The 22,807-nt window shown below is 51.1% G+C and overlaps 1 protein-coding gene across 7 annotated transcripts in view; it reads right to left on the bottom strand.

Annotated features, from left to right (window-relative positions):
• JCAD (junctional cadherin 5 associated) overlaps nucleotides 1-22,807 on the bottom strand; it is a 42,248-nt gene that overhangs the window by 7,854 nt on the left and 11,587 nt on the right. For 6 of the 7 annotated variants that reach the window (XM_042991317.1, XM_042991323.1, XM_042991320.1 and 3 more), the window contains 2 exons: nucleotides 21,700-22,038; nucleotides 2,543-6,276 (listed from right to left, as the gene is read on the bottom strand). In XM_042991317.1, the coding sequence (XP_042847251.1) occupies nucleotides 2,543-6,276; nucleotides 21,700-21,980 (4,015 nt within the window). In that variant the 5' untranslated portion in view covers nucleotides 21,981-22,038. Of the gene's footprint in view, nucleotides 1-2,542; nucleotides 6,277-16,062; nucleotides 16,726-21,699; nucleotides 22,039-22,807 lie in introns of those variants that run through there. The other variant, XM_042991324.1, reaches the window with a different exon arrangement.

The following is a 22,807-nucleotide window of genomic DNA, read 5'->3' as shown; positions in this document are numbered from 1 at the left end:
CTTTACTCTAACTTGTAAAACGATGAGTGGAAAAGGGAACATATCTCAGAGTTTGACTATCTCAGTCACATGATCCACATTCCTCTCCAGACGATTGATTTTGTGTAGGCCTGGTGACCAGTCCATGAAGGACTGACGGAGGTTCACCCGAGCCCCGTCCTTCGGGGTGTCCTGCTATGCAATTGCTTAAGAATGCCACCAGTAGCTGTGTGGCATCATGAGTATCTCTCTGCCTTTAGATTTTGGGTCATTTCATTATTTATTAACAAATGCATCAGGTGGAGAGGAGAAAAAAAAAATTCTACTTGTTAGTCACTATGGTTAAAAAAAAAAAATAAGGTCATGGAAGAGGTATTTTAGATGGCTAGCTAACACTAAAATTGGCACGATCTACATGTTTTCAGATACCTCTCCAACCTCATTCACATGCCAAGGGATCACGCTAAAAATTGAGGGGCACTTGACTGAACTAAAACTTCTGTGTTACAAAATACTGCCCAGAATATGTGCCCATGGACTGAGACATAGAAATCTTTACACCCTGGTGTTTTATTATAGCAGGATTTGTCTTATTTTATTTTTTTTAAATGTTTATTTATTTATTTATTTTGAGAAAGAGAGAGAGAACATACGAGCAGAGAAGGGGCAGAGAGAGAGAGAGACAGTGGGGGGAGGGGAGATAGAGAATCCCAAGCAGGCTCCATGATGTCAGTGCAGAGCCTGATGTGGGGCTCGATCTCACAAACTATGAGATCATGACCTGAGCCGAAATCAAGAGTCGGACGCTTAACCCACTGAGCCACCCAGGCGCCCTGGATTTGTCTTATTTTAAAATTCTTACAATTCTCAGGATGAGACAGGACTGATAAAGAAACTCATTTTAACTCGTACTGAAAAGCAAGTGGGCATATTTGGGGAGGTGGGGCCGGGGGGACCAAGAGAGGAGGAGAAACCTAATAAATCCCAACAGCTTAAAACATGGGCCGTGTAATGCTTTTTCTGCCCTTATGGCAACGGTTCCACATCCTAGTGTTCTCTTTCTCAGAAAAGACCAACTTTGTTAAGTCAGATGATCCGACAGAGCCCTGACAAATGGCTTGTTTCAATGATGTATTTTGTATAAGGAACCAAGCAACACCATCTAACACTCCTAAGAATCATACGGCATTTGTGGGAAAATTTTTAAAGTGCCAAGTAGGCGTTTCATGAAACAAAAATTCTGGATTTTTCTAGCTGAAAACAAGCGAGCTTGTCCACTGACTTTTAAATCCTTGGATTTCACCACAGGAAGCAGAGAAAGGGGGTGTTCAGGAAGACTAGAGGGCTGGGCTCCGGAGGTGGGCCTGGGACCCAGGGTCCCCGCTGTCCCGCACACAAGGGAAGAGATTCGCCTTGCTGTAAAAAGGTGTGAATGATTCATGGTCTCTTCTGTCTGCGGTTTGCATGTGGGCCTTCTGACATGTACAACTCTTCTTCGAATCAGTTCTAGGATACATAATCGATAATTCCCCAGCCCTGAAGAAAACGCCAGAAACAGAGATCCCTGTTTGTGTCAGAGCTGAGGCTGAGACTGTGTTTGGGGAAAATCCCTGTTGCCACTGGGAACCCGCCTTGTGGTCTGAACCAGAGCAGCTCTGAAGGTGTGAAGGGGACAGAAGGGAGAGGGCCCAGAGGCGTGCCAGGCCCTGCTGCCGAAGTTCTCTGTCCTGGGCTTTACTGCATAAGACCATAGGGGACCTTATGGGACACGGCTGGTGGGTGAACTTTTTTTTTTTTTTTTTTAATATTTAATTATTTGGAGAGAGAGGACGTGAAAGGGAGAAGGGTAGAGACAGAGGGAGACAGAGGATCCGAAGTGGCTCTGTGCTGACGCCAGAGAGTCCGACGTGGGTCTTGAACCCACGAACCGTGAGATCATCATGTGAGCCGAAGTCGGACACTTAACCGACGGAGCCCCCCTGTTTAGGGTGTTGACACAGTGCAAACTGCTCCTTTTGTTTACTAAAGCTTTTTAAAGTTTCATAAATGGCCGGTAGCAAAAACATAAAATGAGGGTCAAAGGATTTTGGAAGGTACAATGTAAGACAGCATCCTGGGCTGGGTAGTTTACTTAATCATATGATTAGGTTGGTATAAAGAGCATGTGGGGGGTCTGGGGGGAGCGCTTGTTTTCGGGGAGGGTGCAGAGCACACACTGTCGCCTCCTACAAGATTCATCACGGTACAGCAGCACAATTCCAGTACTTTACTGATTTACCTCTGCACAGTACGGGGCCCAAACTATGTGTGTATAGATACCTAGATATAGCTGCTTGCATAAGGAATTTCCGTAGATATACAACCATTTACGGTACACTACCGGATCTTGATTTTTAAGGAAAACCTTCGGATAATTCTTTGGACAATGGAGAATCTTTTGGGGCAACAATGCACAGTATCAGCTTCACCAGCGCAGGACTGGCATCATCCACCAGCCTGGTGTTACACGCTCAGAGCACCACACTAATACTCTGTAACGCCTGCCTGCACACTGACTCCTCACCTGGGCACCAGAAATCCTGATGGATGGTCTTCTCCCCGTGTGCCGTTGGACGACCGTCTTCTTCCGGCGGGAGGGCGCCCTTGGAGACCACGAGCGGGAGCCCGGCCTTCCGAGCCAGGTCCCCGGCGTTCAGAGACACCAGGCCTCCGGGCTGCATCCCGGGGTCCCTCTCGGCCTTCGGTTCCTCGGCTTCCTCTGTGGAGTCAGCGCTCCGGGAGGTCAGGAGCCTCATCCGGGACACGGAGCTCACCTCCTTCATCCTCATCAAGCGGCCGGGGTCTGCTCTCCTAGGGGGCGAAGCCAGTTTCTCTTGTAAACTTTCAATCACTTTGGAAGTGCTTCTGAGCCTCTTTTCTGAGCCTGGCATATTTGGGGTCCTTTCTATAAAATGGAACAGGGTGGACTTGAAGGGTGGCTTTGTCCCCATGTCCTTGGGATTGAAGGACCTGGACTCTTGGGGACTGTACTGAGGCTCAGGGCTGGGGGCCTTGCTGGGGACAGTCCCGTCCGCACCCGAGGGCTCAGCGGCCGGGGCAGCGCGACGGGCGCTGTCCCTTTCCCCTACAAAGAGAGGGCTTTGGGTCCAGCCGCACTTTCTCCTGCCGTAAAAGGCGTCAGGGGACGCTGCGGGGTCATCCAGCTGTGAACCGGACCCAGGCTCCTCCCTGGGGGCCTCTGGCCCACGGCCACCTCTGTCAGGCTCGGGGTGCTGGTCCTGTCCCGTTCTCCTGGTGCCTGGCAGCAGGGACTCCACGGCCACCTCGATGCCCAGGATCCTCGCAGCCCTTGCTTGAAGGGACTCATTTGGGGGGATTTCTATTGCACTGGCTTCACCTGAAGACACATCTGACTTCCCGGCGCTCTGCTCCTGTGCCCGCGTCAGTCCCACAGACCTCAAGTCCGGCGCCGAGAGCCCTCGGGGTTTGCTGGCGAGAGCGAGTGGGACCGGCGGGCTCCTCCCCTCCTCGCCACCGGCCTTCCGAGGGGTCGCTGGGCTCAGCTCGGCAGAAATGGGAACACGGGGCAGTGCCTGGCTTCCCGGGGGCTGCCTCAGTGAGGCCGGATCCGACGAGGGCACTGGTTTTGTGTCACCTGACCTGGAGGAAGCCGCTCTCTTCACAGGACCTGGGCTGACGGCTGGCTCGGTGTTCAGGGCGCGCTCCACCTCCTGGTTTCCCTCATCGGCGATCGGGCCTCCGTGTGCCGCCACCGCCGCCCCCCGGCCTCCTTCCACCTCCGCGGGGCCCGGGCACTGAGCACGGGCGCCAGGCCGGCCAGGCTTCTGCCCCTCGCTCCAGCTTTCGGACTTACTCTTGGCTCTTCCCGGCCTGGCCCCGGGCTCCTCAACCCTCCACGCCTGGCCATCTCCCCCGCAGCCCCAGTGCTTGCCCGTGGCCTCAGCACGGCCTTCGGGCTGCCACTCTGTGTCACTGTCCTCGCTGCTGCTGTCGCTGCTGCTAGGACTGCTCTCTTCCTCTTCCTGAAGCTCCTTGTTAAAACTCTCTAGCTGGCTAATCAAATCCCAGGGACGGCGGCTAACTGGCTTCAGGAGAAACTGACCAAACAGCTGTTTGCTGTTGCACGGGCCGGTGGTCTCCCCCTTCACCACGTCGCCCCTGGGCACGGGGCTGGCTCTGCGGCCACGGCCCTCGGCGCAGGCCTGACTGGGCCCGGCTTTTGAAACAGGTGCCTGGCTTACGCAGGAGGCAGTCCTTGAGAAAGCACTGTTGCTGGAGGGGCTGAGGGACATTTGGCCTTTCAGGTGATGAGCACTTGGCCTCTGGTTTCGGTCGCCGGGAGCTAACTCCGTGGGCGCGTGAGCCTCAGAGACGAGAGGGTCTGAGTATTTTGGAGTCAGCACTGCTTTTGGTGAGCCTCCCGGCTTCTGACCGGGGAGGGGCAGCGCGCTTCTGGACTCCTCTGCAAAAGTGGTTTGGGTTTGCTGATCTCTGTACTGGTGCCCTGGCCACGAGCCAGAATACTTGAGCTCTCTGTGTTGTGCAGGGTGAATGAATCTGAGGTCATTTGTTTGTTTGCCTTCTTCTGGTTCCCCCAGATCTTGTTTCTGGAACTCTGTTCTCCCCACCATGCTTCCTGTGAGTGCCTGCAGCTCCAGGTCGGTGGAAGACATGCTCAGCAGACTTTGTTCCTGCAAAGCTGCGCTCTTATCAAGCCCATTCCTTTTATCAGTGCCCTGTTTTAAGTCATTGTTGTTCGTATCTATATCTGGCAGATGTGATTCTGATTTAACTGGGATGGAAACCAAACAAAATATTGTCTCATTCATTTTCTTCTTTGAACTTTTCTTGGTCCGAATCCCAGTTTCGAACTTCTTGAGCTTGGTTCGAGTTTCACAGGTACTCTCGCCCTGCGGGCTTGGGGGGGAGACGAGGCCTTCTGTGTGCCCGCCCTGGCCGCCGTCCAGGGCAGGCCACTGTCCCCCCACGGCACCATGGGCTCTTTGGTCAGGAGCGCCATTTTCCGCATCCCTGGGGAGCTGGTCCCACAGCCACCAGGGACTGGGATCGGCAGTGGCCGGGCCACTCACACCCCCCGGCGAGGTTCTCACACTCTGTGGGCTCAAAACGGCACCATCTTGTTGACCGTTTCCATGAGCGGGGGCCAGGGCAGTGCTGGGACTAGAGTTGTAGGACTTCTCGTTGGCTGTTGTTTCTTGACAGAAACCCCGGGGGCGGGCCAGTTTGAAATGCCGTATCCGTGGGTCGTCAAAGGGAATATACAGAACGGAGCCATCGTACGCGGTGGTCGGCCGGGGCTGCTGAGGGACCCCGCGAGGAGAGTGTGGGCTTGCACCATACTCATTCCCGGTGCCAGGGGGACCGGCCGGCTCCAACGGATGCTGCCGCTGACGGGGACCACACACGGGCCCAGGCACTGTGTCCTCCACGTAGGGGTTTGCGATGTGCTGGGGCGGCGACCTGTACGATGGCGGAGGCACGTACACGGGAGGCTCCAAACTAGAGTCGGGCGCGCACAGCTCCAGCCGGGGCTCGCTGGATTTGGTCAAGTAGGAGACGCACAAGTCCGCCTGCTGACTGTCCAGAGAGTCACTGGCCTCCACGCCCGCCCTGGAGTGTTGGTGGGAGTCGTAAGGTGGAGGCTTGAGGGGTCTCCCAAACTTAGGCCGGGGGAAAGGGACCGAGGAACCCCCCTTCTCGGGGTTCCTTTTGGATTCCAAATTTGGCGCACAATTTGGGGGATAAAATGGCATTTTAGGAACACCTTGAAAATGTCCATCATTTAATGGAATGGGAATTTCCATGCAACTCAGGCCCTCGGGGGAAAGAACCCTGGGCAATGACTGGGATTTCCCTTTGCTTTGGGAATTCAGCACATGTTCTCCTTGCATAAATGGGTACAGATCTTGAAACAGTCTCTCCCCATCACCATCAGACATTTGCCTCCCTAGTTTCCTTGGCTGGTTCCAGCTCTCCAGGCTTATATTCTGCCATTTGGCAGGTCCTGCCATTCTCAGCTCTTCTTCCCAAACTGCCTTCTTCATCACGTTCTCTGTCCTTCCTCCAACTTCCCATGGGCCCTCCCTCGTGTGAACGGGCAGACTGTGGGCTTGGGCCATCCCTCTGACCTCTGGGTCTTCTCGGGCCCTTGGCCCCAGCAAGCCACCGACCTCCTGTCCTTTTCTTCTCCAGTAGGCGTGGTCGTGAGCGGTCTGGGGCTGAGAGGACCACCTCAGCACGGGCTGATGATAAAACCTACAAAACAGAGAGGCATGGAAGTTATACCAGGGGAAGAACCACACGGAAGAAATGTGGATGTGTCTGCTTCTGAGTCAAACTCAGGTCAGTACTTCTGAAAAGTGTGTTCCTAACCAGAGTACTTACTGACTTTAAAGAAAACACGTCCCAACTAATTATGGTTGGAAGGCAGCCACGTGTTTTGCCACCGAGGGCCTAGGAGTCTCAGCAGCAGGCTTCCCACAAGAGCATCAGGCCACTGGTGGTACTTGAGAGATGTCAAGGCCCTTACAAGTTTGAAATGCCCAAGGGAGCAAGGGTAAACTCGAGAGTAGTATTTCTCAAGTGTGGTCATGGGCCACTGGGAGTCCACGCCCCACGGAGGCCAGACCACTGAGTTCTCTCAGGAGTAGGTCTGGGAACCTGCTTCTCACAGCCCCACCCTAGAGCAGTGGTTTGTCAGCATGAGCAGGAATCATGAGAGGGCTGCTAAGGCACAGACTGCTGTGTCCTATCCCCAGTTTCTGCTTCAGCAGCTTTGGGTGGGGGGGTGGGGGTGGGGGGGCTCTACAATTTGCATTTCTTTTTTTTTTAAGTTTTGATTTTTTTTTTTTTTTTTGAGGTGGGGGGCATAGAAAGAGTGGAGGATAGAGAGAATCCCAAGCAGGCTCTGTGCTGTCAGTGCAGAGCTCAACGTGGGGCTCGATCCCACAAACCGTGAGATCATGACCCGAGCCAAAATCAAGAGCCGGACGCTTAACTGACTGAGCCACTCAGGTGCCCCTCCCCAACGTGCATTTCTAACATGTGCCCAAGCGATGGGGTCCCAGCACCCCACTGTGAGAACCATCACTGCTAGTTGTTGGGAACCATGACTTCACAAGTCCCGAGGCCCAGACAGTGTCCCAGCTCCACTGCGTCAGAATTGTGGAGGCAGGAGGGACACCCAGCATCGGCGTGTTTCTAGGCACCCCTGATATTCCCAGTGTGCAGCTGAGATGGAACCAGGACTTCAGCCGGGTTCCCACACTTCCCTGATGGCAAGAATCACCCAGTGGGCTCAGCAAATACACACACGACCACGTCACTCCTGTCAAAGTTCAGATTCAGTAGGTCTGGATTAGGGTCCAGGTGCCCACATTTTTGTAATGAGCCCTCCAGGCGAGTCTTAACTTAGGTGATGTGGGAATACGGCTCGGGCCGACTCTGACCAGAAGAAGGGGGGCTCTGTCCATGTGGCAGAACCCCCTGCCAGGTGGGACGGGGTGTGGCAAACGCCAGCCTCCTTCTGGGTCACCCCCCATCACCAGGCTGCACGGTAGAAATGTCCTCGAGAGCCTTTGCGAAATGCTAATGCCTAAGGCCCACCCCCCCAAATATCTTAATCTAGTCAGACCAGCCAGCAGCCACCAGTATATTTCAAAATCTCCTCAAACGATTCTAGTAGCATCAGCCAGAGTTTGGAATCACTGCTCTAATGCAGCTGGAGAAAACAAAATCCGAACAACTGTTACACTGTCTACGACAGTCAGCTCTGTGTACAAGAGACCAGAGACCAGGACCCTAACACAGAAAAACCATCAACTGGAAGGAAGCTTTGGCACACTCCCCTACTCTGATTAGCCATGGGCTACACGGACAATGTTCCAGCTCCAAAACTGCTATTCGTTTTGTAAATTATAAAAGTAACATGTAGCTGTTGTTGAAAATTCAGAAAAATAGAGGAAAGAACAAAAAACAAAACCACCATGGAATCTTTCCCCCCAGGGATAGTTATCTTGATATGTATCTTCCAGTCTTTGTGTGGGTGAAGATGTGGGTTCTCAAGCAGTCTTGGTTCTCTACGAGGGATCTGGTTTTCTGTGAACGTTTCCCTGCACTCACAGCGCAAACAGCAGCTGTCACTTGCGTGGCGGTTACTCTGTGCTCAGTCCATGCTTAATGCTTTCAGTACATTTGCGCACCCGCACCCCTCGGGAGATAGGAACTGATGTCATTCCCATTGACAGAGGAGGAAACTGAGGTACAGAAGTAATGTAACATTAACATGCACTTGGGCACTTAGCTGTGTCTGGCCCTGTGTGACGAATTATTTCCTTTAAATCTTATAACCACTGTTCTCTCTCCCTTTTACAGATAAGGAAACCGAGGCACAGAGAGCTTTTGACAGCTCTCTCAAGTGGTACAGCTTGTAAGTAACAGGGAAAGATTCAAACCCAGGAAGTGTGACCCTCCATGAAGCCCATTCAGTTAGCCACTCCGTTTTACTTCTCCTAATGTAATGAAAAATTCCTCAAGTGCATAATTTTAACAGTTGAAGAGTACTGTGTCATATGCACATGACTCACTTAACCACTGCTGGGCATCTCCGTAGATTATATTCTAAACGCTTTGAGAAATACTGTCATTCACAAACACTGAGCGCATCTCAGGTTACGTAGAATAAATCCTCAGAAAAGGAATTAGTGGGTTGGGGGCATTATGTTATCTATATCGTCAGATCTGCCCTGGGTTCCAATATACTCTCCCACCTGCAGTGCAGGGCACCAGTCTTGCTGATTTTTTCCATCTCTGGTTTTTCCAGTCAATTTGTTTCCTTATTATAGAAGTGAAAGTAACTCCTGATTGGTTTTAATTTGCATTTCCTTGATTACTTGTGAGGTTACCTTTTTTTTTTCCATGTGCTTAGGTGTCATTTGTGGTTCCAAAGGACTTCTACAACACAGCCCACTTTGCAGCCGGCAGGTGGTAGAGAGAGGACGGTGTGAACAGGGAGGAGTCCGGGCGACAGCAGGGGAAGGCCTTGGAGGGGACAACGGTGGGGACTGGCTGAAGGGGGACCACTCCCAACACACAGGAGGAGGCTGCCGCTCTGCGGGAGCCAGGATGGTAAATACGGATGGTAAATGCATAGTAAACATCCATCATTACGATCACAGGCATACCTCGCTTTATCGTGCTTCACAGATACTACGGTTTTTTTTGTTTTTTTTTTTTTTTTACAAATTGAGCATTCAAGGCTTGAATGGAGGAAGTCCCTGCAGATGGGCTGGAAACAACAGGAGAACTGGAATTACAAGCGGAGCCTGAAGATGGGGCTGAATTGCTGCCACCTTGTGATCAAAGCTCAATGGATGAGAAGTTGCTTCCTATGGATGAGTAGAGAAAGTGGTTTCCTGAGATGGGGTCTACTCCTGGTGAAGACTGTTGAAATGACAGCAAAACATGGAGAATATGCCATAAACTCAGCTGATAATGCAGAGGCAGGGTCTGGGCAGATTCAGTCCAATAGTGAAAGAAGTTCCACTGTGGGTCGAGTGCTATCAAACAGTATCGCATCTTACAGACCAGTTGCGAAAGAAAGAGTCAATGATGTGGCAAACTTCACTGTTGTCTTATTTCTAGAAACTACAGCCACCCCTGCCTTCAGCAGCCAGCGCCCTGATCAGTCAGCAGCCATCAACCTCGAGGCAAGACCCTCCACCAGCAAAAGGACGATTCACTGAAAGCTCAGATGATAGTCAGCATTTTCAGCAATATTTTAATGCTTTATTTTATTTTTTTTAAGTAATCTCTACACCCAACATGAGGCTCGAGCTCACAACCCTGAGATAAAAAGTTACATGTTCTGGGGTGCCTGGGTGGCTCAGTCGGTTGGACGTCTGACTTTGGCTCAGGTCACGATCTCGTGGTTCATGAGTTCGAGCCCCATGTTGGGATCTGTGCTGACAGCTCAGAGCCTGGAGCCTGCTTCGGATTCTGTGTCTCCATATATCTCTGCCCCTCCTCCCTTGCACTCTTTCTCTCTCTCTCAGAAATAAACATTAAAAAAAAAATTTTTTTTAAGTTGTATGTTCTACTGACAGAGCCAGCCAGGCACCCCAATTCAGCAATATGTTTTTTCGCTTTTTTTTAATTGTGGAGAGAGAGCATGAGTGGGGTAGAGGGGGAAAGAGAGAGAATCTTAAGTGGATTCCATGCTCAGCACAGAGCCTGACACGGGGCTCAGTCCCACGACCGTGGGAACTTGACCTGAGCCCAAATCAAAACTTGGACTCTCAACCGACTGATCCACCCAGGCGCCCCTAGTAATATTTTAAATTAAGGTATAGACTCTGCTTTTTCAAATGTAACACTGTTGCACACTTAATAGACTACAGTATGGTGTACACACGTTGCTTTAATATGCATCAGAAAACCAAAAAATTCATAACCCAACCCAAAATATCTCCAAGGCATGCCATCATTATTAACAGTAGTAGCAGTAGTGTCTTGGAATGACTTCCTTGCCTCAGTAAGTGAGGGTTGCTCTTCAAGTCCTGCCCCCACTCCCACTCCCAGATAACTTTTTAAGCAGCCACTGAATGAAAGGGTTGAAAAAGTAGAAAAGATTTCAGATCAATTTGAGGTAAAGCATTTGCCACTGAGCAGCCTAAGTGCTTCTGCGTTTACTTCTTACACGTAGTGACAGCTGTGTTAACCCTGGGCGTGGCTGAAGGTCAACGTCTTGGCGGCTTTCGTCGTTATCAAAATCACGTTTTGAGCACTCAGGCTTTGAATGCGTAACAGAACACCTCTCGGGTCGGGTTCCATAAGGATGGTTCCCGTGGAAGCCACCACCCTCAGCCCTGCGTGCACGTCTCCTGCCCCCACCCTGGTGAGCCGAGGAACCCCCCTCCTGAACCCCAGAGGCCACGGGCCCTCCCCTTACGAACTCCTCCATGACCGCCCGTCCATCACAGATGTGCCGAGAAACGCTAGGGGATGAACCACTTCTGGGGTGACAGTTGTCACAGCCCCGATTAAGAGAGAGTAAGACGAATAATTGACGTGTGTGGCTGATGCCTTGCTTCAGAATCCCCTCTCCTGCCTTGATTCCTCAGCTGACGGGGAGTGGATACCACATGGCTTTAATGGTTTTAATCAGCACCACTCACACATGATCCTTACAGTCCCATAAACATGTCGCCGGGGCACCGACTTTAGGGGAAAAATCCACAGTGTCGCTTTTGCCCATTTTCCCAATGGAAATTCTGGTTTCTCGGTAAACATGTGGCGTGCTGAAGTGCCAAGAGGTAGCTGGACTCCCGAGGTGCTATTTGTCTATGTAAGTGCCATGAGCACCATCAGAAGACAAATAAAAAAGGACATAAATAGGGCAAGAATATAATCGGACCCTAACTACCTACACAAGCAATGCAGTCTGTTTTCTTCCCTGCCCACCTATATATTCCCAGATATAACCTTTGTCAAATCTGCCCTGACTAACCCAAATGGCTAAGCATTCTGGATTAACCTTTCTTCCTTTGTACAATACACCAAAATCCCAATTTAAGGTAAACACAGGTCATCTGGGAAATCTTACATAATCTGTTTTTTTAATTGCTTATTTGGGGGGGTGGGGGCAGAGAGACAGAGGGAGACACAGAATCCGAAGCAGGCTCCAGGCTCGGAGCTGTCAGCACAGAGCCCGATGCGGGGCTCAAACTCACAGACTGCAAGATCATGACCTGAGCTGAAGTTGGATGCTTAACAGACGGAGCCACCCAGGTGCCCCTTAAATAATCTATTTTAAAATTAAGCCATATGATATAGTGCTAAAGACCTTATTTAACAAACATCTATTCTGTACCCAGTATAAGCCTGAGTCTGACAGGCGTGAGTGGACCCCACATGGTGGCAGTTTTGTAAATTTCTCCCTCGGATAAGTTATCAGCCTGGATATCTACTGGCTACCATGCATGATGTCCATTCCTGGCTCAATTGTGTCCTCCCTCGCATGGCTTCGAGGCCAAGAATATGTTTTCTAATACCTTTGAGGAAATAAGATGAGATCAAATTTGTCTTTTTAAAAAAAATGAGACCTAATAATTTACATCTTAAAAAAGTTAACAATGGGACGTTTTACAAAAACATGCTGAACACATTAATACAGGGTGGGAAAAAGATAAGAAAAACAAAGAGGAATGTGAGAGCTCAAATAAATTGTGTGGACAAGTTCAACGAGACAAGCAGGGTCTTTATACAGAGCCCCTGGGAAAACAGGACCGAGGTGAGACAGAAGTTAACACTTGCTAACAGCTCCATGCCTTATCACAGAAAAGAGACATGATAGCAACGAAACAACTGATAAGAAACTGCTTGGGACATATCTGAAATGTGAACATGTGAAAAACAACATGTCTAAAGGAAAACAGGCAAACCCATTCACTGAAGTAATAAAAGCTAATGATGAAAAACCTCCGGAGACATTTCTATTAGTGCTCTCAGGACTCCTTTTCAACCACAACAGAAAATACTGTCCTTCTTTTAAAAAAAGTAAAAGCCTACGTAGAATGGCAATATTTGACATGACTTTTTGTAAGTTTATTTATTCATTTTGAGAGAGAGAGAGAGAGAGAGAGGGAGCATGCACACAAGTTGGGGAGGGGCAGAGAGAGAGCAAGAAAGAAAATCCCAAGCAGGCTCCAGGCTGCCAGCACAGTGCCCGATGCGGAGCTCGAACTCATAGACCGTGAGATCATGACCTGAGCCAAAATCAAGAGTTGGACGCTTAAGCAACCGAACCACCAGGTCGCCCCTCTGACATGACTTTCAACCATGGTTTCACACGTTCCAGGATAATCTTCTGACTCCACGGTCCTCAGCTGTACCAACTTGTTACCATCCAGGCACACTACAGCCTAGCTCTGTGTCCATACCGGAGGGCGGGGGAGAGATGCCCTCCCTCCTCCATGAACAAAATCCCGAACCTGGTTCCCCGTGAGCAGTCCCCAAAGTCCAGCCAACTGGGCTTCCCTCGGAGGCCTGCATGGAGGGTGGGAGGTTCCACCCAAGTGGTCTCCTGGTCCAGTGATTTCTTCCAGTTAGCAAGCCCGCCTGCCGGCCTAGCAGATGCCAGTATGGCCGACCGCCTTCCCACACCAGTGGGCATGTCCTGGACCAGGGGGCAGCTGTGCCAATTCTGTTCCTTCAAAAGCCATGCCCTAGTCCAGATGCACAGTCTGAGCATAAAGGTGGAACGGGTCATTTAAGGAGCCTCATACTCCTCAAGGGAGAAGCTCTTCTCTTTGGAGATTGGCAGAGGCGTTGGGGCATCTCTTCGGAGTGACTCATATTCACCAGCCCCGTGTGAGATGTTTGCCATGTTTCCGTGAGCGGGTCAGCCATCTGCTGCTACAGAATTTGCTCTTAATGCTCTCTGGGCCCGGAAACCTGCAATTTTATTTTTCAGTGTGCCTTGGTATATTCGATACACTATACTGGGTAAGTAACCCTCTGACACAGGGTAATAAAAAGGTAATTTTGGAAAGGGGAAATAGGAGTCAGGAGAAGATTAAGCCTAACCTACGAAGGTTACCGTAAAGATCAGTCAGGGAAGACGAGGCTGTTCTGAAAACACTATGGATGCATATCACTATTTAGCAAAAATTCAATCTCAACAAGAATCGTAGGCTGCATTTACTGCTGGTTCCTAGTCACCTTCTGATGAATGTCTGAGCTTCCGGAAGACAGGGCTTAGGCGGAGCAGAGGGGAAAGAGATGGGGCCTGCAGTCAGGCCAGAGGGAGCCCAGTGTACCTGTGCCTGCCCCCCAGGGAGGGCTACTCGGAGTCGACAGGGCTGACGGGAGCGTCGGTGGCTTTGGATTTCTCAGTACGCCAATGGGGAGAGTGAGGCAAGCCGCCAGGGAGCGTGAGCCCCCGGCCCGGGCGCGGGCTTTCCAATCAGAGCCTTCGGCAAGATACTTCGCTTGGCTTTTGCCTCTCATTCTTCATTTATACTCAAGGGACGGGAGTAGTTCCTTCCTTTTTGGGTTTGTTGGGAGGGCTTAATGAGATAATGCATTTAAACTGTTTAGCAGAGTGCCTGACACACAATAAGCCCTTGGTTTTTTTTTTTGTAAACAATCACTACTATTATTAACCCAATTAAAATAAATTCTCAGCAGAGTAGATAATTTTGAAATTCTTTTCCTCACATCAAGGAAGGAGGTAAGGGGCACAAAGGAAAGAGAGAAAGAACTGAGTGTTTGTCTTATGTGATGATTATTTTCGGCCCGTATTGTCTTTTTTGAAGTTGTAATCAATGGGCCTTCACAATAACAGGAAATAATGATATAGCTGACTGTCATAACAAGACTCTGCCCCTCCGGTGATGGCTGGTCTCTAAGGAAGAAGCTACACCCGTTTCCACAATGATGATGTCGAACAAAACCAATATTTAGTTTATTACAACAAAGCAGGAAGAGCAAGCTCTGATCCCTTTTTTTGCACATAACTCCAAAAGGTGAAGCAGACTGTCTCAGTATTTTCCTATTTTCTCTTTAACAGGGATACTCTTTCACCAAGGTAAAATGTCTTCACTAGCGCAATCCACACACTGCCGCCATCGACAATGAAACGAAACAAACCACTCCGAGTTCCTCACTTCCCTTTCACGAGTCTGTCGGCACCCCCACGCTCACGTGGGGGTCTATGGAGCACTCTGTGCCTCAGAAGCGAAGCTGACGACAGTGAAGAGTGAGGGAGGCAGCCACCAAGGAAGGTAAACCGGAGCCAGAAGGAGCTAGGAGGAAGCAGTCGGCTCTCGGTGTAGACAGATAAGGACACTGATCCCACAGTCATGTACATCAAATACGTGTCAGTACCTCAGCTAGACTCTGGTCTAAGGCTCTTTGTTCTTCGTCAAGAACTCAGAGGCATCATCATCTCTGAAACAAAGTGAACCAGAACCGAAGACCCAACTGCAGTGCTTTCTTGGACCCAGGTTTCACATCCTTCCCATCCAGAGCCTCTCACTTGGAAATGTCCTGGCTTCCTTACGAACCCAGTTCTCCACCTGACGAAGAAACGCAACTCACAATTCTCTCGATGGAGGCCCAGCTACGAAGACAAATGAAGTTCTAGACTGTGCTTCTGGAGCCTTCCCATTTCTTCTAGAGGCACCTCCTCATCCTCGTCTCTGTTCTTCCACAGGTCTCCTCTCCTGCTTTTTATTGGGAAGAACTGGGGATGGGAAAGCACCCTGAGAGTGTGTGCAGGAGAGGGGGCCGGCCCCAGGCACTTCCGAAAGGTTGCACTGCCTAACGACAAGAACAAAGCACCCCAGAAGAAGGGTTTGTTCTTGAAAAGACCATGGGAAAAACCAGGGGTCTGCCTCTTCACGTGTGTTCATGAGCTCACCAACTCAAACAGCTGGCACTTTTCTCTGTGAAGAGGTCAAAACAACAACACCTAATAATTAGAATGCGAAGCAAGCAGCTAAAAGACAAATAACGTTTGTGGAAATGTAATTTCATAAAGACAAAGAGAGATATAGAAACAGACGTTAAACTTGAAGCATTCCTTCTTGGGAAACCATTATAAGCAGGATATGATTGGACAGCAGCTTAGAAAGCCTCTGAAAAGTGACTGTTTGCCATACCCAGGAGCACCATCTAGAACGGACGTTTGCTAATCAAATATAAACCTCCCGAGATGAGGCCCCCGACCGCCACATCAGAGGCTCTTCTAGATTGCTATGTCTCTACACGGTTATGACTGCCGCTGATGACAAGAGAGAATTACAAGTTATTCTCAGGGTTAACTGACAAACATCTTTATCAGAATTCCTGGGGCCGAGCAGAGAAGAACCTATTATGGTATGACTTTCAGATCCAAACTTCTGCTACGTTAAGTTATTTTACAGCTTCCTCTGATTATAGTCTCTCAGAGGAAACACAGTAAGGAAACCGTGAATGCCTGATAACAGTCTTTTATATATTTTAAAGGTAGCTAAGTATTATTCAATTATGGCTACTTACATTTTAAGCACGCAGTTTCCTCCACGTATAGATAACGGCTAGCTTTTCTCCCGTGCCCACTTCCTCTATTCTCTCCTTAATCTTGGCAGGTGCGGGCGTGCGTGCGCGTGTCTGTGCCCGGGTGTGCGCACGCGTGTGCGTGTGTGTGTTGGCAAGCGAGGCTTGGAACAACACAGTAGGTGCACAAATAGCTAAAGTGCGTGCAAACTGACGGACTAGAGAATACTTCTCTTTATGGTCTCTGAACACGGATGTAAACGTAAGCTTCCAGAAGCATCCTTTCCATATCGCCAGAGGGAGGACAGAGATGCCACATAGGATGCGCTCGAGAAGTATCTGTCGTTGGTTAGACGGCAAAAATTAGGATACAAGAAAAATCTGGCACCAAGTCATTTGATAAGTGGAACGCTGACTGTCTGTGCAGTTTTAGGACATTCCTGGTTTTCCAGCTATGAACCTATCAGTCCTGCAGGGACACCTGAGGCTGCCTGTGAGGTTCTTCCTGCACCACGGGAGTGACGTCTGTGCAAAGCCTGCGGCATCTCCATCGTCACAATCTGCCAACTGAGACCACTCAGGAGTGGTTTAGCATCAGGGGAAGGTCTCTGGAGTACCCGACTGAAGGGGGAAATGCCAAATCTCTAGAGTTACTAAATGAATGGCCTGTGAAGAGAGAACAGGTTTGGGGTACACGGTCAGCACTCACCTCCCTCATCCGTAGCCCCTTCATCGAGGGCAGGTAAAGGTCAGACATCCACATCTGGTCATCCCCTCCTCCCCGTCCACCCTGCCTTCCCCTAATCAGCCCCTGCTCCCTGTCCCCATTGATGGGACAGGGCTGAGATGTGCCAACCAAGGCCAAAGCCCAACTAATGATTCCTTGTCTCAAAAACGTAAGAGGCATGGGTGGCAGTCACCAGGGCCGTCTGGAGCTAAACCGTCACATAGAGGCAAGAGCGGAACAAAAGTCACTGTGAGCCAGTTACTGGAAAGCAGGGACCGTCAGCGAAGGGAAGAGGCCGGTCTGCAAAGGAGGGAGCAGAAGTGCGGGGAGATGCAGAGACAGGAGACAAGGTGGGACCCAGCGTGAAAGCGCCCCCCAGGGGAACAACTCACAACCCTGAGAGAAGTCACCTGACTATCAGCCTTGGCTCCTAGTTTTCTCATTCCCACTTCGGCGAGGCCCAGCCAGGCTCCATTTCCTCCCTGCAGTGGGCCCCGAGCCGCCCCAGTACGGCCTCACGAAGACTTGCCCCGTCTCACTCAAGTGGGCTAGATTGTAGATTCTTGCACCCACAGAATCTACAAAGGAGGGGAATTTTACCACCGAGGCCGTTCGGCCTAGTGGGAGTTTGGCCGAGTCTGTGACTCGCATTTCCTTCTCCCTCCCTCCCTGTTCATCCCCCAGGAGTTGGCATGTGGACAAAGCCGTCAAAACTGCTACCTCAGCTGCCCGGCGCGGAAAGCCAGCGCCCCTCCCTGTCACAGTGGAACCTTCCTCCCTACCCCAGCCTCACACAGGTCCTCCCGCTGGAAAAACCTCCTCCGTTTCCCACCCCGCTTTATCCCAATGTTCCGAAATGCTCAGCACTTCCACAACTGCCTTGGCATGAAAAGCACTAGGTTTCATCCAATTTATCAAAAGAAGTTTTTCTGAGTGTTTTAATAAGTGCAAAATTCCTTAATAGGCTTTAGCAAAACCAGAGGTGAATCAGAAATGGGGTCAGCTTTCAGGAAGCTGGTGGCAACCCTGGAGGGGCACGAGGGAGCCAGTCATTCCGACTGGGAGAGCTGAAGAAGCCACCAAACTGATGGGTGGGGCTTCCAAGGGGAGTGGGAGGAGGGCCCCAGGTGCTTCTAGGCAGGGCTTAGTGCCGGGGAACACACGGTGGCCCTGCGTGCTTGGCACCCTGAAAGCACGAGATTGCATAGGGCAGGCAGGTCAGGAGTGGAGAAGGAGGCCTGCAGGGCCATACGGAGATGGGGGGTGACGTTGCAGGCGAAGGGGGTCAAGGACCCAGTGCAACACCCTGCACGTAGCTTTGGAAGGGAGCTCTCTCCTCACTAATTCGGATACGTGTGTACCAGCAGGAAGTGACTCTAGGGCCCATCTACACCACCTGAGTACAAGAGCTTCTCAGCAAGCCAGCGGCTCCTTCAGCTCCCCACATGACACAACTGTCATGCTCTGCCCGTGTCGGGATCTCCGTGTCACTTGATATGGTAACAGTGCAAGCTCAAAGCACAGCCTCTTCGGCCAAGTTGGGAAACATGCATCCTGCATGTTTGGAAATCTAGTCAAGGCTCCATATTTGTGGTTTTTCTTTTTTTCTTTTTTCTTCATTTTACTGGATATAACCAGCCCTTACATAAGAAACTCTGTTGTAAGATGATGTTAATTCGCGAGGGAAAGAAGAAGCGCGATCATGCTCCCAAGGCAGTCTTGATGTTTAAGCCACACCCCAGATGACAGAGAGAAGCCACGTTGTGCACACGTATCTGATCTAGGTGATTAGATTAGATTAGATTAGATTAGATTAGATTAGATTAGATTAGACACGACAGGATGCATTCCTTAGGCAGCTCCCCAGACAGGAAAGGGACACAGCTGTGCCCTGGGAGCCACCGCACATCCCCTCGTGCCCATAGAGAGGGCGGAGGACAAGGAAGTGAGAGAGGACAGTCCGCCACAAGGCAGCTGTGAAAGGAGCTTGGAGAAATGCAGGCCCCTCTCAAGCAGGGACAGGCCCCACCCGGGGAGAGCTGATCCGGGCCCGACACCGCTATGGAGCAGCAGACGCTGGCCTGCCTGGCAGCCTGGAGCCTGGGGCCCAAGCCAGGCTTCCTTCCGAGTGGCCCTTACAGAGTCACCGAGGACCTCTGGGCTTCATGTCCTTTGGCTATAAAATATGACTCTGCTAACGTGCTCTCCTAATAGAATAAAACAAACCAGGCTTCTTTTGGCCCCCGTGGCCTTGGAAACCACTTTGACCACCGCCTTCTCTGGGAAGTCCACGAGGCCCTGAGGACTGGCCTGGGGTGGGGGGGATACTCTCTAAGGCAAACCTCAACCCTCCTAAGAGAGTGCAAGAGGGTACCCTCGTGATGCTTCCCAGCCACCCTGATGGCGTGGAGTTGGGGGCCCCACCTGCCCTTCCCGGGACCCCCTGCCCCTCCAGACCTGGAGCCCAGCCCAGAAGAGTCGCCGTGTGGGACGGGCACGCAGCAGGACCACAGCTGCCCTGGTCGGCAGCCTGGAGGCTAGCATTTGGCAAAGCACCATTTGCTCATCCAGATTCAGAGTTCACAGAAGCCAAAGTATTGTTGGGTTTGCTTTTTCTTCAGTTTTCAGGCTTTAACGATTAGCACCTCTTTATTTCCTCTCAAGGCACTTTTTTTTTTCTCCTGAAAACGCATTCTCCTGCCTACCTTTCTGTTTGCTTTTCTGTTTGCCTCCTGTTTTCAGGTCTCTATAAGCTACTAAAGAAAGAAAACATCTTTTCACTTCAACCCAGGAAGGCTTGCAGCTGGTCTCAGAGGCTTTGGGCACTGGCATGGATTTCTGCGAACACGTATGCATCTTCTGTTTTTACCCTACAAGGCAACCTTCAGTCTGACAGCTAAGATACATCTCAGAAGGTAATCAGCCCCCCTCAGAACTGGGGGGACATGGCCAGATCTGCCGAGAACACGGTCGTCTGTATGAAGACATCCCAGTGCCACACGAAGCCACTGAGCTGAGCACTTTTCATGACAGAAAGAAAGACTGCCTACAGATCCGATTATGCCTACCTACCTAGGGGCTGGGCTGTGAGTGCCTGGGGTCCCCAAAAACCTGTTAGCACAAAGGGGCTAGAAAGTCCTGAGCAAGTTGTAGACGAGCGTGGGGGCCACATGGCCCACACAGCATTCTAGAGGGGATTTTACTTGCCCCCCACTGTGGGACCCAACTCTGATCTCTGATCCAGCCCTCTGAGATTGAGGGAGCCCCCACACAGCCTCCAAGGGCCATTTGTAGGGATTCCACTGCCCCAGTCTTTACCTCATTACAAGTTGAGGACTTCTGCCCCTCAACAGTGGAAGAAAGAACTGAATCCACGAGCACATATTAAACACACTGTGTATCCAGCAACCATAACAAACTCCGTAGGAAACACACAAGAAGGGGAGACAAGGTACAGCCTCAGGGCCCCAAAATCCAAGGTGGAAGGTACAGATATACTCAGCACAGAGCTAGAAGCAACAGAGGGCAGGACAAAGTCCAGCACAAGTTTGTGTAGTGGTAATTACACTAATTCTCTAATTCTCAGCCAACTCATCCGAAAGCAGCCTCTTCCAAAATCCAGGGCGGGCATGTTTTTCAGGGAACGTGGCCAAAAAGAGACTTAGGCCCAAGACAGTAGTGGACACACGTGTGAGTCTGAAGGGCAAGGTTAAATAAAAGCAGTTTTACGTCCCTTTCCATTGTGGGTGTCGTCCTGAACCTGGCCACTAACCCTTGCCAGAGAAATGGTTCTGACGTGGCAACATAAGCCTGCTTTCACTGCACCACGCACGTGGAAGGCAATCACCTTTGCTTTTACTCGATGATGGGGCTGAACGCTCTAAATTTTAAGAATGAACCCTCTCCCTTCCTCACCTGAAAGCTGTCAACCAACATGGAAAATCCTCTCTGGGAAAGATGAGTTTTCACCATGGAAGCCTGCTTCTTTCCCTCTAGACTGAACTCACTCCCCTTTTAAGTTTGCTTGGCTTTTTGTGTGTTTGTTTCCCTTGAAGATAGGCCTCTGCTTCCACTGGTTGCTTTGGTCCCTTTCTTGCCGGTTATGCACAATTACATAATCTGCTCTACAGAGGCAGAACCCTCCTCCTCCAGTCTGAGCCTGGTCCTAACGCAGCCCTGGAGACAAATGCACTTTTATGAAGTGATGACAAGGGTCTCCTCTAGGTGGAAACCGTGTGCATGAGGGCCACAGGGCTCCCCTCTCATGCGGCTCTGTGGCAAGCCGCCCAAATTCCCTCTTTTTTACCCCCGCCTCTGGCCCCCCAGCCAACCCGCCCTCTTCTTTGTTGTAGGAAAACACCCACAGATTGCAGCTGTATTCAGATGGGACACCCACATTAGGGCCAGTGTGTGCAAGGGAAAGATGGGTTGGAAGGCAACGAAATTACACAAATGTACAAGAAGAAAGGTTTTCTTCTTCACACACGGAGGGGGACATACACCTCTTCCAACTCTGTAACGTACGCAATATTGAAACATATTAATTACTAAGGAAGCCTGATGCACTAGGAATGTGTGCCTGACAGAAACTAGCTTCTCCAGGGTTTTTAAACGATTCCTAGAGAAGGCAATATGAGGAGATTCTAAGGGAAAACAGAGGGTGGGTATTAAAATGCCATGGGTTTCCCATGACAGAATTCACCTGCTGACCACTGTTCATCAAAGGCCTCCCGTGGCCAGGCCCTGTGCTCAGTGCGGCGAACCCTGCACCCACCCCCCCCCTCCCCCCGGCCCATGGAACGAAGTGCCCCTGTCTCTCACCCTTCCCCACCTCTCTCTGAAGGATCAGTCTTGCACACCTGCCGCCAAGTCCCCGAGACAAAAGAAAACGGCGGGCTCTTGTGGGAGCTTACCCCGCCTCACGAGCTCTAGAAGCAGAAGCGCTCTGGGGCTCCCCGAGGGCTCTCCGTAGGTGGTGGCTGTCTTCCGAGGCACTCACGTGGCCCTTCCCTGGGGACGGCTTACTGGGGGGGGGACCCGCGGGGCCATCCTCGCACCCATTCAGCAGGCCCTGGCCAGCTCGCGCGCGGGGCCTGGCATGCCGGCGGCCCTCGCGGTCACCGTCGTGTGGCGCCGGGATGCCTCTTGACAGCTTGTATCCATGAGAAATCAGGAGGTCCTCTACGCTGTACATAATGCGCTGGCTTCATGGGAGCTCGGCCGCCGGGACCGTCGCGTTGGCAGGACCCACCCTGAAGGGACAACAGAGAGGGTTCGTGAGGGGTGTCCGACTCTCCCCGGAGCTGCGGCTGACACGTCCTCCTCCCCTCGCTCCCTCCAAACTCGTCCCCAGCTGGGAACGTGAAGGAATGGGGACCGCTCCCCCTAAAATTCTGCCCCGTCTAACTCACTGGGGATGGTGCACGTGGCACGGGCTCTGCAGGATGAGGCGGGAAACCTGGGGACCCCACCCTGTGCCGGCTGCCTCTTGCAGAAGTCTGGACTAGCGTTGAAGCAATGAAATGATTAACAGTGTCCACCATTCCCTTGCCCCGGGCATCCAAAAACAATGGGCACGAGCAGTGAAGGCAAAATAAATACAGATGCGGAAGCTGCAATTACCTCGTTGAGTTTCTAAAATGAGAAACTGCCAGTGTCCGGCTTTACCTTATTATACTTGTCATCTTGCAGCCATACCTTTTGCTCTCAAAGGGCAGAGCCGGATCTCTAATCAGCACGGAGCTGTGATCCACCCTGGCGCTCTGGGGGCTCTGGGGGGCGGCCACACCGGGCTGCTGCGAGCAGAGCCCAGGTCTCTGGGCGCATCGTGAGAGACCACGGGCCCGGCTGGCCAAGCACGCACACCCAGCACGCTCCACAATCCCCAACTTCTCCCTTCCAACGTGAAATTGTTTTTAATTTTTTTTTATGTTTGTTTATTTTTGAGAGAAAGAGAGAGAGAGAGAGAGAGCATGAGCGGGGAAGGGGTAGAGAGAAAGAGGGAGATACCGAATCCGAAGC

This window comes from Panthera tigris, chromosome B4 (genome assembly GCF_018350195.1).
Source record: "Panthera tigris isolate Pti1 chromosome B4, P.tigris_Pti1_mat1.1, whole genome shotgun sequence".
NCBI classification, from domain to species: Eukaryota; Metazoa; Chordata; class Mammalia; order Carnivora; family Felidae; genus Panthera; species Panthera tigris.
The sequence above is the reverse complement of the archived record's forward strand: the minus strand, read 5'-3'. Positions and strand labels throughout refer to the sequence as shown.